This window comes from Dreissena polymorpha, chromosome 5 (genome assembly GCF_020536995.1).
Source record: "Dreissena polymorpha isolate Duluth1 chromosome 5, UMN_Dpol_1.0, whole genome shotgun sequence".
NCBI lineage: Eukaryota > Metazoa > Mollusca > Bivalvia > Myida > Dreissenidae > Dreissena > Dreissena polymorpha.
Genome location: NC_068359.1, coordinates 48,373,938 through 48,392,681, shown reverse-complemented (window position 1 = coordinate 48,392,681; position 18,744 = coordinate 48,373,938). Strand labels below are relative to the sequence as shown.

General features: G+C 33.6%; 1 protein-coding gene across 1 annotated transcript in view; it reads left to right on the top strand.

Annotated features, from left to right (window-relative positions):
* The window catches only part of LOC127832489 (E3 ubiquitin-protein ligase PDZRN3-like), a 240,449-nt gene that overhangs the window by 189,774 nt on the left and 31,931 nt on the right, over window positions 1-18,744 (top strand). The window contains exon 4 of the mRNA XM_052357991.1: window positions 11,108-11,340. Within this exon, the coding sequence (XP_052213951.1) occupies window positions 11,108-11,340 (233 nt within the window). The remainder of the gene's footprint in view (window positions 1-11,107; window positions 11,341-18,744) is intronic.

The window sequence follows — 18,744 nt, the reverse complement described above, 5'->3', positions numbered from 1 at the left end:
GCTGTATTTATTGTTGTTTCTGATGCTGCTGCTGATGATGTTGATAAAAAGACAACAATAACTTTAATAGAAAATAATGTCAGGTAATTCAAGCAATTTCCAGATTGCTTTATACTTGTAACCATATTCTAATACCATCAAATTTAAATGAAATTCATGAAATTGAACCTGTTTTGTCTATGTCATCCTGAGTGGGTTGATGAAAATATGCTTTTCATCATTCTCATGTCGTATGGTTTCAATTTTAATCCGCATATTTACATCAAGGTTGTTTTGATGACAAACAGTTTCGTAAGATGCGGTCAGCCCATGGTTTTATGACGTTACAGACAAACAGTATTTCTAAAGCTGTTATGTTGTATGCGACTTTACAAGATTTAAAAGTATGACAAAGAAGAAAGCTTGCTTCATTTTGGTTAATCTCGTACACAAATGAATAATTATACGAACACTTATACGAGCATAACGTTTCTTTAATGTGACATATTGTATAGCAGTATAGGTGATCAAAGAGGAGCTGTTGACACTAATTAAAGTAGAGAACAAAGCCTTTTGAAATTTATTTAAAACGATAGCAGTAAATATGTTAATGTCTGTGTCAAAATAAATATAAGATAATTATCATGAAAAATTATGACAAAAATCTTAATTTTTAGATGGTCGCTTTAGCGACCGTCTAATGTGTTTGATGTAAAATTCAGGTCGATACGGCCTGGGTATGATTAGCCCAATTCCCGCTTACACTACGCGCGAAGAAAGAGTTGTATAATTTATGCAAGAGGTTTGAGTTTTCCAATTATGTTTATTCACAAATGGAAACATTATATTAATATCGTGTTAAATGCAATAGTTTCGAATGGTGTTTTATAGAAAAGAATAAAAAAAACAATGATCGTATTGCACGTGTCGCGGAGGAGATTGTTTATGAATGATTAAAATAGTCCACTTTCTGCTGCGTCTGCGTGACGTAGTATTTTCGCTCATCTCATTCATAAATCTGAGGCTGGCGATAAACAAAGGGGAGTCCGGGTGAGAATTACGCACTAGTATAAGGTTACGCTTGTTTATATTCACAGGTCTCAATTAATAACACGTTGACCACGAGTTCAACAATTATTACAGGGATACGATAGACAACATAAAAATGATTCATTATCGCTGAAACTGTTAAAAAACATTTAAATATAACAAGAATATTCTCTAAAAAATGTAGTCTTGCTGTTTTGAAATAAGGTTTGGAATTTTGGTTTCTAAATAACTTAATTAAAAACAAAAGTTTAATTATAGTGTTTTTTACTTTTAGTCGCATATTTACCGCATTATAATGTGTGTTATAATAGGCAAACCATACATTAGTAAAATTCAATCTGCCTTCGCACATAGAAGGAATGGGTCAATTAGGTGGTGCGTTTCCTTTGTTTACTTCAGTTAGAGGTCAATTCTTTACGTAAAAGCAATCACAAGGCCCCGGCTTCAGAGGAATTGCGGAGCGTTCTTACATAATTAAAGTCGTAGTCGCATGGTATTTGCGTTTAGCGTCCTATTTGGTCACGTGGTTCTTTTTCGCGGGTGTTTTGGCATTCATGATATGAGGCTATTAATAGATGCGCCTGTCGATAAACAAAGGAAAGTTTACGGGCGATAACAACGCAATAGGTTACGCTCTCACATACAACTCAATGACGTAGTACAGGTCGTAAATTGAGAGATTTGGGAAAAAGTTGACGCTTATTTATATTCTCAATTTATAAAACGTTGAACATAAGTTCAACAATAACTTCAGCGATACGATAGACTAAAAAAAATCATAATCGCTTAACCCGAATATAACAAATAATTTATAATAATAATACGAATGACCTGTTTCATAACCTCGTTGAAGCTACTACATCGGGTATTTCTGGAAAGCGTTCTTGGTTCTCAACACATAGCGGCGATCTTTTGTATTTACGGGTGCTAGCAACGCAATAGTAGAAGCTTAGTAGAAGGTTTAGCTTGTTTATATTCACAGTTCTCAATACATTGACAGTTGGATATGAGTTCATCAATTACTCAGGCATACTATAGGCAACCTCGAAAATGCTTTATAATCGCTAAAACCGAAAACAACTAAATATATTATATTAAATATATTTATAACAATTTTAAAAATGTAGTCGGCGTATACGCCGACTTTGAAATAAAGTTAGCAATTTACTTTTCTAAATAATTGAATACAATTAAACAAAAGTTAAACTATTGTGTTGTGTTTTTCACTTGTAAGATGCATATTAACCGCATGAAATGTGTGTTAGCATTGTCAAACCACACATTAGTGTGAGTAAATAAAAAATATACTACGGGAGAGCACTTCATATGTGTCCTCATATGCCTTGTTATGAGTATCTTTCTTCATTATCGAAATATATCGTATGTTTATATTTGATTTAAACGCAGTTTTCTTTCGTCACATTTAAATCACACCCCAATAGCGCCGTCATGCGAAAATGGGTCTTATGCGTTTCGGCAAGCGTTTGTTAAACCAAACATGTGCTCTTGCGCAGTCAGGTCATAGGCGACGCTGTTCGCTTTAAAATCACTCAATATGTTATGTTTCTCCTTACCAGAAGGAGGGATAGCTGAGTGGGCTATTTGTATGATGGGCGCATATGGAATAAGACCCATTTTCGCATGACGAGGGTCGTTACAAATCTCATTGCGAATTGAAAATCCCACATTTAAAAACAATGCTTTTTAATACAAAATTGAATTCAAAATAGCAAACTTGTTAATAATGGCAGCCTATCGACGCATTAAGGAATGATTTCCAGACGTGCTGACCAAGTACGGCAAACATTGTGGTATGATAATTAAACGATTTTCTCTTATCGTGACACTATACTATTTCGCTAATGATTGTTTTCTCATCTTGAAGGCGAAATTGAAATTCTGCGAGATGGATTGTAACGCGTAATTGTAACAGGGCCACAATTTGTGTCGTTTGAGCATGCAGAGAGTAGTCCGGAATTCCTTACACTGAACAGTGCTACATCCTTTGAATTGAGCACATACGCAGTGATGTAGCAAAAATTCAGAGGTTGTATCTCGAATCAGCTTATTAAATATTCGAAAATATTCATGCGTGTCTGTTGGCGTTATGTTAAAGTCACTAAGATGAAAACTGAAACAGCTTCGCCTAAAAGCGCATTAGTGCTCTATACCTATGTTTATGTTAGCGTTGTTGACACCGTGTGAACTGCTCGGGTAACAAGTAAAGCATAAACAGCAATGTTTATATACTTTTATTCCTCCATATACAAGATACGAAGATTATTGTATATTTTGAATTTGTATATGGTGTCAAAAATCAAAAGTTTTGTACACGGAACTTTCATTATGAATTTATATTCTTGGTGAGATAGTCATTTGATATTAGAAAAAATATTCCTTTAATATGATGGTGACTGCAAATTTTCTTTATATTAAGTTCTCATTACCATTTTCATCATACTTTCTTTGCTTTCAGAACTTCCAAAAAAGCATGCTGTTTTTATTTTGTCTTAGTTATTTCTATGAAATAATAAGGATGATTAAAAGTGCACACAAAACTCGACCCGTGCGCTATGACACACACTTTTTAAAGTTGAATGGCGTGTGTTCATTTCAAACTTGCGATTGATTTTGAAAAATGAATTGCGTGTTAAATTATGCAATAGCGAACATCTTCAGTGCCTTCAGCGCTTTGATTATCAATGTTAGTAATGATTACTAACTGTTCAGTTCATTGCCCTTATCAATTAATTAAAACTGACACTTGACCTTTGCCCCAAGGGATGAAATGCCATAAAAAGGTGCAACAGAAACTTAGAGGTCTGCTCCCTAAGGGGTCAAATTTAAATGTGTATTCTAGCACACATGATAAGCACTGAAAATGATAACATCTTGGTTGACATTTTTAGTGTAAACAGTCAAAATAATTTTGAACTGCAATCATCACAGTTGTAATTGAAGTGTAGAGGGTTTAAATGGGTGAATAAACATGCATAAAATTAATTTAAATGGTTAAAGTTAACCTAAGTGCCTAGGATTTAACAGGGAAATAAAGATGCATGAAATTACTGTAAATGGTTGATACAAATTTAACTTTAAACAAGCAGCTGTAATAATCATTTAGGTTTCACTTATTAAAGTGTATGAAAATCAAGGTGTTCAGACCAGTATGTGGTTTAATAGCCAGCCTGTGTGGTCACACACTTGATTGGTCGAGCGTGCTTAAAGGGTTTCCAGTGTTAAATGTTTATCTGATTGGCTTTTATATACTGTGCCTGTAGTCTGTCAGGCTTTAATTCTTGTAATCAAAGGGACAAGTTAACAGTAAATTTACGACAGTGCAATTGTAGTCGTAGTAGAGTAAACATTAGCGTTAACGATCATTTTATATTTTGGTTATTAGTACAGTAACTGAACTTGCTATCAAAGTGTTTTGTTGAACAAGTATTGGACTTAACATTGTGGACTGTGAGCTTTTAACGTGAAGTATCTTCGTGACATTTTTAATTCAACATTACATTGTTGTTTTAATTAATTGCAATTTATATCAATTAAGGAAAGTTATGAATTAACATTTGTGTTGGCGGTGTTGTTAATGGATATAATTATAATGTGACTGTTCAGACTGTGCAACTTAAATGTGAATGCTGTAGGACACAATTGTGGGGAAATTTATAACAGAAATTGACTAGTTAAAATCGCAACCATGGTTGTGCAAACTTCGGGCTGGATGTTGAGGTACAAGGACAGTTTGAAGATGGAGGTATCACTGTGGAAGGTAGGGGTTACCTAGGCAATAAGATTCATTAAATTATGATATTCCCAAATTTATCAAAACTTTGTCAAGGTTATGAAATTTTGTTTTGTACAATTTAATTTATTTTTAAACGACAATATCATACATGCTATACATTGTATCATATGGCATAAATAAGAGTTCAGTTTCTGAATTTCGGATCTATACTTGAATCCCCGAATGGGGTTTAGTGATCAATATTAAAACTTGGGCACTGAATTTTGTTTCTGAAATTTAAATTGTAAAGGTGTTTTTATTATACCCCCATTACTGGTAATGGGGGCTATATAGGAGTCACTTTGTCGGTCTGTCGGTCAGTCTGTCCCGAAATTTCATCCGATCTTCACCAAACTTGGTCACAAGTTGTATCTAGATGATGTCTAGGTAAAGTTTGAATATGGGTCATGCCAGGTAAAAAACTAGGTCACGGGGTCACTTAGTGTGTTTTAAACCGAAAGTTTGTCCGGACCATAACTATGTCATTTATCGTTAGATTTTAAAATGACTTGGTACATTTGTTCACCATCATGAGACGGTGTGTCATGTGAAAAAAGTACGTTGATATCTCCAATGTCAAGGTCACACTTGGAGTTTAAAGGTCAAATGCTTGTCCGGGCAAAACTTTGTCATTTATGGTGAGATTTTAAAATCATTTGGATAATTTGTTCACCATCATTGGACGGTGTGTCTTGCGAAAGAATTACGTCGCTATCTTGAAGGTCAAGGTCACACTTTGAGTTCAAAGATCGTAAATTAGCTTGTCCGGGCCATAACTATGTCATTCATTGTAAGATTTTGAAATCATTTGGCACATTTGTTCACCATCATTGGATGGTGTGTTGCGCGAAAGAATTACGTAGATATCTTCAAGGTCAAGGTCACACTTTGAGTTCAAAGGTCAAAAATGGCCATAAATGAGATTGTCCGGGCCATAACTATGTCGTTCATCGTGAGATTTGAAAATCATTTGGCACATGTGTTCACCATCATTGGACAGTGTTTCGCGCGAAAGAATTACGTCGATATCTCCAAGGTCAAGGTCAAACTTTGAGTTCAAAGGTCAAAAATGGCCTTAAATGAGCTTGTACAGGCCATAACTATGTTGTTCATTTTGAGATTTAAAAATCATTTGGCAAATTTGTTCAACAACATTGGAAGGTGTGTCGCGCGAAAGAATTACGTCGATATCTCCAAGGTCAAGGTCACACTTTGAGTTCAAAGGTCAAAAATGGCAATAAATGATCTTGTCTTGACCATAACTATGTCATTCACAGTCATTGCACGGCGGGTCATGTGGAAGTATTCAAGAGTTCAAGGGTCAAAATTGCTATAAATAATAATGGCATAATAATTCTTAAAATTGCCATATATTAGATTCTCTTGTTTTGTGAAGACAGCATGCAAAATAGTCTGTGTCAATGCGGCACGTGGGGGTATACGTCACGTCTGTGACAAAGCTCTAGTCTTGTTATTGCTGAACTAAACTGATTATTTTAATTAAACATTTTGCCTAAACAGTTTGTAGCAACCTTAATTTAATCTGCCTATAAGTCTAAAAAGAAGAACTAAGTTAGGTATTGTTGATTTTTTTATTTTTGACAAGTATTTAGTTATTCTCTTTCTCCTGTTAAATCAAAAAGCATTTTCAATTAAAACTTTCTTAATATATAAATAATAACTTGACTCAGATTAAAGCGTTTCATAAATTGGTTGGCCGGTTACAGAGTCTCATGAATATTTTAAGTTTATAACAGCATAAAAGGGTTCATCTTGTTTTATCTATTTTCACAGACTTTGTGATTAACCCGGTTTGCATAATTTTAAAACTAATTAAGGTTTTATTGCAGCAGTAATGATGGTTTTTACATATCATTTCTCGGCTCCTGTTTGATGTCTTTTGGTTTATTGTATTTAAATTGACACATGGATATCAAAGCAGATAGGTTAAATCAAACAAAATAAGGAACTAACGATGCATTTTTATAAGATAACCTTTAGCATTTTTTGCTTAAACTGCACATTAAAGTTTAATTGGATTTGTTCTCACATTGTGGGATGATTAAAGTGTTAAGAGGCAATTGTTTTATCATGTAAGCTTTGGAGTCTAAATGAGACATTTATTAGGGAAAATTGTCATTTTTCTGTTAATAATAAATGTGATAAGTAAAATTATGCATCCTTTTTGGGGGAGGAAATATTAATTACGTCTGATGGAAGCCAGCAATCTTGGTGGTTAAATAATGTGTTTTGTATAATGGTTAATTAATGTTAATTCGGTGTAATACTGTTCGAAAATGTGATATAAACAAATAATCATTAGAGCTTAAATTTAAAATTGCTTTGTCTTAGACCACGTCTAACTGATGTTTTCAAAGTGTTTCTAAGGTTTGATCCCCAAAGAGTTGATTTATTTGATGGCTGAAGCCTGACATATTACAGAATAGAGCCACACTTAAGTAACATAACAATCAAATTCATATAATCACATTAAAGTGTTTGCTATCATAAAATGTATGTTTATTTTCATGTCAAATACACATAAATGGGACAATGCATTGCTTAAACTAAACAAACAGGCCATTGCAGTATGTGTTAATGGAATTGTTGAATTTAGTAAATGTTTTCATTGTTATGACAGCTGACATATATAGACAGTGTCTAGATATAATCTGGGTGTTCAGTCTGGGCACTGATTGTTGACATTACATCAAGACCTTTGGACAATCTGGATTGTCTGGTCACTTATTGTTAAACTGATTGCTGGCAAATATTTCTTGTACAAGCTTTCTTTGATTGTATATGTTCTGGTACTTGGGATGTATTGATTGAATTTTATGCTGGTCAAAACATTTGTAAGTTTTACATATTTGAAAGTTTAGAATTCCTGCAACCTGTGAACATATATATCACAAAAATCGTTAGCACAAATTGCTTTTTTTTCTGCGCATGAGTGAGCTAAGATTTGAGTCTCAGTCTGGGAAAATGGGGTATAATGCATATGTGTACTGTGTCTTTCTAGATCAGCCTGTGCAGACTGCACAGGCTAATCAGGGATGATACATTTGCCTTAAACTGGATTTTTTCTAAGGAGAGACTTTTTTTAAACGAAAAATGCAATAAAAGCAGACTGTGACATCCCTAGTTAGCCTGTGCGGACTGCACTGGCTTATCTTTGACGTCGCTTTACACATACGCCTGAAGCCCGGTTTTCACAAAGCGATGCTCATATATCTCAGTGAGCAAAAAGGTAGATATAAAATATGACATAATTACTTATAAGGAATATTTTTAAATGGACATTCCTGAATAAATGGAGAGTAATTAAAGATTAAATCTTTAATCATATCCAGAGTATTATTAGTCTGCTAGAAGGAAATGTTGACTACTATTCTGGTGGCCTGAGTGGGCTGTTGGTGTTGATAATGACCTAATCACCATGGCAATCAGGACAGGTGTGAAACTACTGATTGTACAACAGCACTTGCCAGACATGGGGGGTGGATGGCAGAGATCTGGGACCAGATAAAGAAGTGATGACAATTGACAAAGCTGTACTCTGTCTAGCATGTTTGTTTTGTTTAGCCCTTCTGTTTGTTGTCTCTGCTCACATTATTATTTATAAGCCATACTTGATCTTTTATGTAAACAGTTGATCATTATGACAAGAGGATGTGGTCACACACCACAAACAAGAGAGATTTCCTGATGTTTGGACCATCAGCAAGAAAATTATGAAAACATTTGATTAACTTTTTAATCCGTTCTTTATTCAGACTTCCTCCTGGTTTAATTTAACCACATCAAAACTTGACAGTATAAAGAGTAAAGCTAGTGCAAATGTACGTCAGTTATGCAATTTTTATTTACTGGCGATTTAAATGAGGAAAAACAGAGGAAGAATATCAATCAGTTTGTCATTATGTTTTTGTTGTGGTCATGATTCAAATATTGAAAAGTTTGGTTAATGGTCAAAATAAATTATATTTAAGTGCTTAAGTGGCTATTTTTATCATGATTCATCCTATCATAAAAGTATTTTGCAGAATAGTGTTTTAATTGCTTTTTGGCTTTTTTTTTTATTCAAGCACTTAAAACAAATCATGATCACACAGGTTTTACATGAAATGGTTTAGTCAGTTTTTTTTTCATTTGTCTCTAGTAAAATCCTTTGCTTCAATTACCATTTAAAGTAAGCCAGATTCAATTAAAGCAATTGATTGGAAGCACAGCTAATAGAGAGTTTAGTAAGATAAATTGTGGCCATATATAGTTTCTATTTGTAAGGCGAAAGAGACAAATTGGCATTTACCATGTCTTGACAGTAAAGTAAATAGAGGCCAAGAAGCTATTACATGACTAATTGAGTGCTGCCTACCATAATTGTTTTCTCTTCTTGGCAATATGGTGTAACTATATCTTTGGCCAGCGCCAGTTACTAATGCCTGCAGTGGATTCAGGATAGTAGCGTTACCACTGAATCTATTATCCATCTCCTTGCTCATCATATTTAACATAACCTATTCCGTTAGTAACTTCAGTTTAAGCTAGCCTTTGCTCAATCTATAGTACTTAGTTTGAAGGTCTCTATGGTGTGCTGTGTAGATAATGATAAATCGGTTTTGGAAAAAAAACAAACTTGTGGTTTCATAATGGAGTTGATATATTTGTAAGTAATTAGGTAGTAATAAATGTGTTTGAGAATGAGTGAATGAACAAATTTGCTGGAACATTGCAGTGCAACACAATTCATTGAAATTTTAAATGCACAGTCTTCTTTTTCTACAACTGATTGACATTTAGATCTATTTAAATATTCAGTTGTTGTCTATTTTAAAGAATTACCTCAATTTGTGTATGGAAGTGAATGAACGTCTTGATAGAATTATATAAGATAGAAATATATTTAATGATTCATATTATAAATGTGACATATGATAAAATTTCTAAAGAAAAATGTTACAGTAATACAGACACATCAATGAATTCATGAAAATTGCCTGTGGATTTTTTACTAGGGCTCCGACAATAAATAGCCATAAATAGCAGTATAAATAAACAGCAAATATATAGTTATGATGACTGTAAATATACTGGCAGATCCATGGACACACTAAATTGTAATAACTATTAGCTGACCATCGCAATCGCAGTCTTAGCTGTAAAACAATTGATCAGCAAAGTCCGTAAAAGTGGGAAACCTGGGAAAATGGCGTGGAAGGCTAGTGGTGAAGATGGAGGAACAATATCCCAGGGGTGGTTGATGCTGTTGTGTTATTGGATTGAGGCGATGGTGAGGGGAGAGCAATTGTGGTGACAAGGAGACCTGCAGCTCTCCCTTCAGGGAATTGTGTCGTCTGCTGCTTTCTCAATGCTTTCTCGATTTAGCGATCACTTCATTTCACACATCTGAGGACATGTGTATGTTTGTTTTGTAGACAATTTTGTTGATTTATTGGAATTTATCAGTATTTTGTCCAGAAACTATTTTGGAAATTTCTCTGCTGCCTTTTAAGATTATTGAGAAAATTCCATCCAGTTGTTTGAGAAAATGGTTATTGAAAGAAGTGTAATCATGTTCTAACCAGATCATGAACATTTTGTAGAAAACAAATTTGTTAGGATACTTGCAAAAATAGTTGAATGGTCAAAATAAATGACTGTTTTGTGATACTTGCAAAAACAGTTGAATGGTCAAAATAAATTACCGTTTTGTCAAAGGATGATAAACAAAAGTAAATTGCATTAATTGTGTACTTACATTGGTATAATGCTTACAGTTAAATAGAAATGTGCCCATTACTAGTCACATTTAGGATGATAAAGCTGGCGAAAATGGTGTGATGTTGACACGAGTTGTGATTCTCTTCTGATTTATGGCACCATGACCTTTCAGTGGTGACATTTCTGATTGGGGTCTGTTATAAAGTGATTCGTCTATCGAAATGCGAAATGCGTGCACATTTTGTAATATGTAGGCGTGCAGTGTTTGGAATTTTTGCTTTTGTTGTAACACATCATTATAATCATAACTAATTATGATGAACAACAGCAGTCCAAATGACATGTCGTCGCACTATGCACTCTATCAAGATGACAGTAATTGTTATGGGAGTTTATATAAGTGTTTAAATGTATTAAACCTGTGATGGTGTGCACCCATAAAAAACTTTCCGTGTATATTGAGAATGCATTGGTCGGGATCTGTCCTAACCAGTGTACTTTGTATGATTTCAGGTGAATGGTCGTGATTTGTCCTAACCATGTGCCTTTGTATGATTTCAGGTGAATGGTCGTGATCTGTCTCAGGCGTCACACGAGGAGGCCGTGGAGGCATTCCGTACCGCTGAGGAGCCGATAGTGGTCGAGGTGCTGAGGCGTGTCAACAAGAATAAGATGAAAACACGCCCCACCACCAGCAACATGGTCTCCATAGGAACCCAGACAGAGGAAGACATTTATGGATACAACAGACCCCCTACGCCACCCCCATCTTTCTATCCATTTCCGTACAGTGGGTAAGTCAATTCTGGATAAACCAAATTATTTGATTTTTCCAAAGAAATAATTTTTCATTTTGAAGTTTTTTAGCAAAAAATAATGGAAATTGCATCAATGTCAATTGATTTCATCAGATTTAGTAGTCAGCCTAAGGCTTTTAAACTTTAAGCTCATGTTTTTGGCTACATGGAATATTTCGTTCAAACCTTTTGAATTATACAGTATGCAAATAAGCATACAGTTCAATTATTAAAAATATTTAAACATTATTAAACATTTAAGTGTTTAATTATATCATAGAGACAGCATGTCTGTCTTGATCAAAGAAGATAATGAATATTGTTCTATGGTAGCACAGATGTAGGTCTACCTCTGAACAATGACAGAATTTTTGCTATTGACCAACTTCGGCTATCTTAATTAATATTTTATCAGATATTATTACATGAATCTATTAAGCGCGATTAATAAGCTATCAATTAGAACTAATCACAATGGCTTTCACACAGAAGGCACCAATCTACAAAGATTTGATTGACATTTTGTGCTATTAAGTCATTTACAAAGCGACTTTAGGAATTTCAAAGATCAAATAATGGCGCACGAAGGACGTGTGAATATTGTAGGTCATCCTTATAGAATCTATGAATGACATTATGGCATTTAATTAAATGGTTATGTGTTTTTTTTTAAATCATTTTTATATAGCAAAAGAGAGTTGTTGTAATGATTTGTCTATATTCCATTGAGGCCACTTTAAATTTATAGCAAAACAACAAAATTAAAACAACTGTCAGATGGGGAAAGATTCAATAAGTTTACACTTGTTATTCAAAATTAACTAAAATTAATAGAAAGTAAACGCCATAAAGTTTTGGTCTTTGATAAGTATTTGTTTGCCTGTGTTTAAAATAGAGTGATCTGATTGGTCACTGCATGCATTGATCTGATTGGTCACTGCATGCACTCATATTCATGAGTTTCATTTGAATTTTATTTACCTCTTGTTTTTAGAGATAGGATTAAAATCTTTTAATAAAATACATGAAAAATATCAGAAAGAATCTAAGTATCTTAATATCACGATGTGTCCTTGTGGTTGCGGATAAGATTTGATCTTTGAAAGTGTAGAACTTTCCTCTTATCTTTTTGGTAATTTACAGTATATCAAAATACATTAATCTCGAACAATTTATCAACTCTGACAATGGGAGATGAATTGCAAAGCCAGTATTGTTCAGAGCGGGGAAGGCAGTTTCGTGACGAAAATGATCACCATTATAAGAACAATCTCCAACGTGTCTGGATTTGGTTGTTACGTGAAATTGGAGTGGCTGTGGTAAAAAGATCCCGTACATCATTGACAAATGACCGAAAAAAGATGCTCATATCATTACCTAATGTTTATGGCTTGGTTTCACGATGACGCGTCCAGATTACCAGATGATTGGATCCTTTGTGTCCACGTATAAAGAAAGCGATCAAAATCGTTAAGATTTTAGATCACAGTGATTATCAATTGTGAAACTTAATTCCTTGATTTATTTTTTGATTATGAACACTTAGGAGGAGGGGTACTTGTTTAATTGTAATCTTTATCTCTGCTGTTCAATAGAATCCGAAATCTTTATCGTTAGTATCGTTTACAGCGGCGAAAATGTTTGGGGTGGTCTGGACTTTTCAATGAAGAAATATGGTGAAATTGTGCCAATAAAATGTCTGTACAATTTCACTGGGGTGGGATATATTGGATAAATGAGGAATGAAAAATAAATTGACCTTAACGGAACTCATTAATTCAATGAACAAGTTAGATATATTTGTAAACCTTTGTAGGGGCAAATGTCCCACACCAAGAATATCTGAAGTCAATTACATAGTAAATAGATTTCTCATTCAGCAATTATCAATGGTCATTGACATTTAATGGATTTTATCAGGTAATAAGAAAATGAAGAACAAAATCGCTACTTATTATTTCATTGAATTTCTCCATGATGCGTAATTGGGTTAACGTGCATGACAAAGCTGAATCAAATTGGTTAGAAAATTTCATTTAATAAGATTAATGCATTTTTTTATAATTTGATATATACAAAAAAATTGCTGGTCATGGTTATTTAGATATATTCTTTATAAGGTTTTCAGAAAGAAGCCCAATTTGATGATATTGACTTTCACAGTTCAAGTGTATTTACATGTTTATCAAGTATGTCCAAATGTTCGGATAAATAAATAAACATGAATTATTATTCCGAGAATGTAAATATTGAGAAACAATATCTATTGGTGTTAAAGTTTTGTTGATATAATTACGGTAACAATGGGAACACTGTCTTGCCTACTTAAAATGTAATCAATTTTAGCTCCAGTATTATCTTCGGGTCTCTAAGAAGATTGCATTCATATGAATCTCCTGCCATATTATTCACATAAGTGCCTATAAGTATTATGATGAGAGGTCTTAAACAATTCAATCAATTTAAAGACATCAAATTGTTATAAAAAAAACAGGCAAAAATCTGTTTGCAAATGTGTGTGCCAGGCATTTTCTGGCAGTGGTTGCCATGATGAAGATTCAACAGCTGTTTAATAATATACTTCTATTATTCTATATATTCATTGATTCCTCTTTGTAAAGGGTTCAACAGTTGCATGAAATGGTTGATTTTGGAAAATAGTGCTGCCATAAAAGCGTGCGAACATTATAAATAATTTTTGTTCAGCGATAAATATACAATTTATTGTGCATACTTTAAACATTGATGTTTTTAAATTCTTTTGAGTACATGATAATGATATGTTTGCTTGAGCTAATTAATCTAGATGAGTTTAATATAATAAAACAATTAATCAAACGTTTAAAACAATGATCTCCAGTCCTTTATAAAATATCAAACTCTGTAGCCATTCACTGCAGAATGCACTTTTATCTATATCACATTAAATTTTCTACACACTTTCATACATTTCATACTGGAATAATTCATGAATCATGAACCAAGTTGAACATGGCATGTATGCCCATGTCTGTTAAATGCATTTGTAAACCCTAAATCGTTTGAGATATACCGTATACCTGGCCAAAAGGCAGTCAATGATGCCTCGTTCACAGTTACCTTCCCTTGCAAACTCTCTTCTACCTGGGAAAGTTACCTTCCAACAAAATGTACCTCCGCAATTGAAGAGTATTCTGGTTTTTCTTGAAAACACTAATTGAAGTGCTTTAAAACAGTTTTTTGCTCCATCTGTGTTTTAACAGATTGAAAGGAAAGTCAGTGATATCAGCTTCGTTAGTTTTGGGTTACAGGGTTGTTTGTTCTTATGTTTGTAAAATTATAAAAAAATGCAATTAAATTATGGAATTAGGTATTGATAAATCATACAACATTTCATATCAAATGGGCAATTTCTTGATTTTTGCAGTATTTTGCAACCCATCGCAAACTTTGGAAACTAATGTGTTTGGATTAGAAACTTGAGAAATTGAAGTACAATTGTCAATAATTCTGCTTAAATAACAGACATTGCTTCTGCTGCAACAACTCTCCATATTCTTGGAGCCACCGTCTTTTAAGATTGCAATTTAAATGCAATAAAGTTCTCTCTTGTTGATTCTCATTTTGTGAGATGGTTAATTTCAGGATTGATTAAATGTAAATGCAAAAATTGGGCAGCATTTTATGATGTTATTATTTACAAACGTTCCCTTGTACTAAAAAAGTATCAATTTATGAAAAGCCGTGCAAATGACGCAGTATTTGTTAGTCAGTTGTTCAAACTCTTATCAATAGAATATACCGGTAAGAAATACAAAAGGTAATTCCTGCTATTTTCCCTGAGACAAAAACTGCTGAGCGTGAAAAACATTCCTATAGGTAAATTATTTATGGAAGTAAGTAATTATAAACAATTAATTAGTGTTTGATAATTGTGAAATAATTTGTTATGTCTTATCTCTATTATTCTAGGTGTGTTTATGATTTATACTTAGCCAATTTATTCTTGATGAAATTAATGTTCTTATTACTGGGGCCATTTAGGTCTGTAACAAAAAACAGAACTCAGGTATAATAAACTATTAGTGCAGTATTAATTGAGTTATGGAATTTTCTTAGTGGAAGCATCGTAAATCAGTTTTCTAAAAATGATTTTAGGCCAGAATGGTATAGTTTCTCTTTAGGTGAAAATATGAGCCTCAGTCTGGGAAAACAGGGCTTAAAGCAAATTGTGCTTTATGTTTTGCCCAAGAAAAGCCTGTGATGTCAGGACAACATTTTACTCACTTAAATTAAGCACTGTTGAACAAGAGCGGCTCATATGTTTATTCTGATATCATTTCAATCCAGCAAGTGGCCTGGCATTCCTCCTAAAATAAATTATATAAAAAAACAACAGTTTTTTTGTACTTGAAATTAAAAAAAAAAAGCGTCAAGAAAAAAGGCCTTGGCAAACATCATAGACCCAGATGAGACGCTGCATGATGCGGCGTCTCATCTGGGTCTGTGTTGTTTGCTTAAAGGAATTTCTGTTAGAAATATTCTAAATATAGAAATAAATATACTAGACATCCCTAATTTTGGAAATAAATTGATCCAATTTAGAAGGATGGGAGAGTCCACTAGGCATAAATGGGTTTATATTTTAAAAAATGTGTTCATACATTTTTTATATGAAATGGTTACAATTAACACACCTGAGGTTAATGCCCCTGCGAAATGTTGTTCTGCAGTTCACGAATAATTTGTGAACAGTTCATGAACTGTTCGTGAACTGAGTTCATGAACTGTTCACGAATAGTTCGTGAACAGAAAATGAGCCACGTCTGTGAAAAGTTCTTGAAATTTTAGTTCATGAACTGTTCATGAACACTTATGGCATGAAGTGTTCATGAAATATTCTTGAAACCTAATGGCATGAAGTGTTCATGAACTATTATTGAACCCTTATGGCATGAAGTGTTCATGAACTATTCTTGAACCCATGTGGCATGAAGTGTTCATGAACTATTCTTGAACCATTATGGCATGAAATGTTCATGAACTATTCATGAACATCAGTGGCATGAAGTGTTCTTGAACAGTTCATGAACAACACAATTCTTGAAAAATTCTTCAGGGTTTTGCTGTTCACGAACAGTTCATGAATTTTTTCTTCTATTTTTCAATGGCTCATTTTCTGTTCACGAACTGTAAGTGAATAGTTCATGAACCATAGTTCTTCAAGAGTTCATGAACTGAGGTGGCATGAAATGTTCATGAACTATTCATGAACAAGAATTTGTCAATTTATGCAAAGGTTATCATAAGTGTTACTAAAGCTCAACAAACAGGTCAGGGTAAGAAGAAACAAGTCTTGTATTAGCACTTAACATATTGATAGCAACATATAACAATAATTTAAATATAACACTAATAACTGAGATACAAGTGGTTTGATAATACTCTTTAAATTTCATAATACAACTTTGCACTATATGTTCATGAATAATTCATGTATTGAAAAGATTATGAATAGTCTCATTTTCAGTTCAAGAATCATTTACTAATCAATGGTTTCCCTGAAATGGTTACACTTACAGTGCCAAAGAACTTGAAATGGAACCAATGGCTGATCAGTTCAGCCGGTAATTTATTAAAGACTTACATTTTCAAATATAACATAAACCATGTGCCTGCCGTTTCAACTTCCTGTGCACACAATATTCTTTCTTTGTAAAAACAGCAATGCAATGTACATTGAGTTCTTGATATCATCTTAAACTGTTCTTGAAATAAGATGTCCTTAAAACGTTCTTAAACTTGTCTTTTAAGTCTTCCAAGAACAATGACAGATCCTTTTAAGAACATATTGGATTCTTAAAAAGTCCATCATACGTTCAAAAACATTGTGTAGACCTGTTTAAGAACATCAGAAGGAAACATGTTGTTCAAAAAAGTTCTTAAAGTGTTCAAGAATAGTTTAAGAATAATTCAAGAACAGGAAAGGTCCTTAAAAAGTTATTGAAGTGTTCCTGAAGGCAGTTCTTGAACAGTTCTTGTACAAATGTTCTTAAAATTCTCTAGAACAGGTCAAGAACTCTAACTTACAGTGGTGAAAGTACTATGCATATTCATACTAACTTCACAGGTTTCACAAATCTACAAGATTTGTATGCTAGACATTTCAATATTACTTTCAAAAATATGTATGAAACATCTAGCACAAAGGAATTCATGAATTATTCATGATGGATCCTTAAAGTCTGTCTCAGAAAAGTCATTAGAAATACTTGTGCATGAAATGTTCATCACTAAGTATTTATGGTTAGATGAAGAACTGTTCATGAACTTTGAAATGTTCAACAATAATTCATAAACAGTTCATGAACATGTCTTAAGAACAGTTCATGTCCAAAAGTTCATGAACCAAGCTCAGGAACTTTTTCAGAACCGTTCATGAACAGTTCTTGATTGGCTTGAAGTGTTCATGAAATCATGAACAACATTTCGCCGGGGTGCTCTTGCACCATTTAAAAAAAGCAATACTGCAAAATCTTGAGTATACCGAAAACATATTTTGGGAAAGTAATATAATCAAATAGCCAATACATTGGAGGGATTTTTTCTACCTACTTCTAAAAGTATGATTAATGAGCTGCTTCTGATAGCACTGTGCTCACCTTGGCCATTTGTTTTAATCAGTGTTTGCCCCTTTGATGATTACCAGGATCAGAGATCAGCAATATCAGGTGGCTGGAACTGACCCTGGTCCATTAGGATAGTGGCTTGAACTGACCACTGGTCGATTAAGATAATGAGTTTCACACATCTCCAGATTTCCCTCATGCAGAAGTGGGTTAGTTAACTTGCATTATGTATGAGACGCATCATGCAAAAATGAAGCTCCAGATCAGCCTGCGCAGTTACTCAGTCTGATGAGGAGCCACGCTTTCGGCCATAAAGCAAGGCAAGGTTTTGCAGTCTCAGAAGCGGATTATGTTAAATAAATTATGCACAATGTAATAGTAAAATAGTTGTGCCAAAAATTTTGACTTTTTGCTGATGTCACAATATTGAAAATACATGTATAAGTTTTTGCCAATCAAATGTCAAAACTTCAGCTTTGAAGATTTAATACATGTAATCCCAGCAACTTTGTTCATGATTTGTATAAATCCTCAAAGCTCAGTTACCAGTAGGTTGATGCCTTATTGCAATATCATTATTTCCCGAAAAAATCATTTTAAACACTGATTCCAATAATACTTAAGTTACACCCATAGAGAAAAAAGGCTTTACTTCAGATATTAGGGGGTAATTTTCATGAATTTGTGGCCAATTTATACCAGCAGTGCCATAATCTACTGGCATCTGTAGTTTATGGCGATTGGGTGTGAAATATGGAGGAATGCTGGAGGTTGTGCCACATGAATGCTAGAG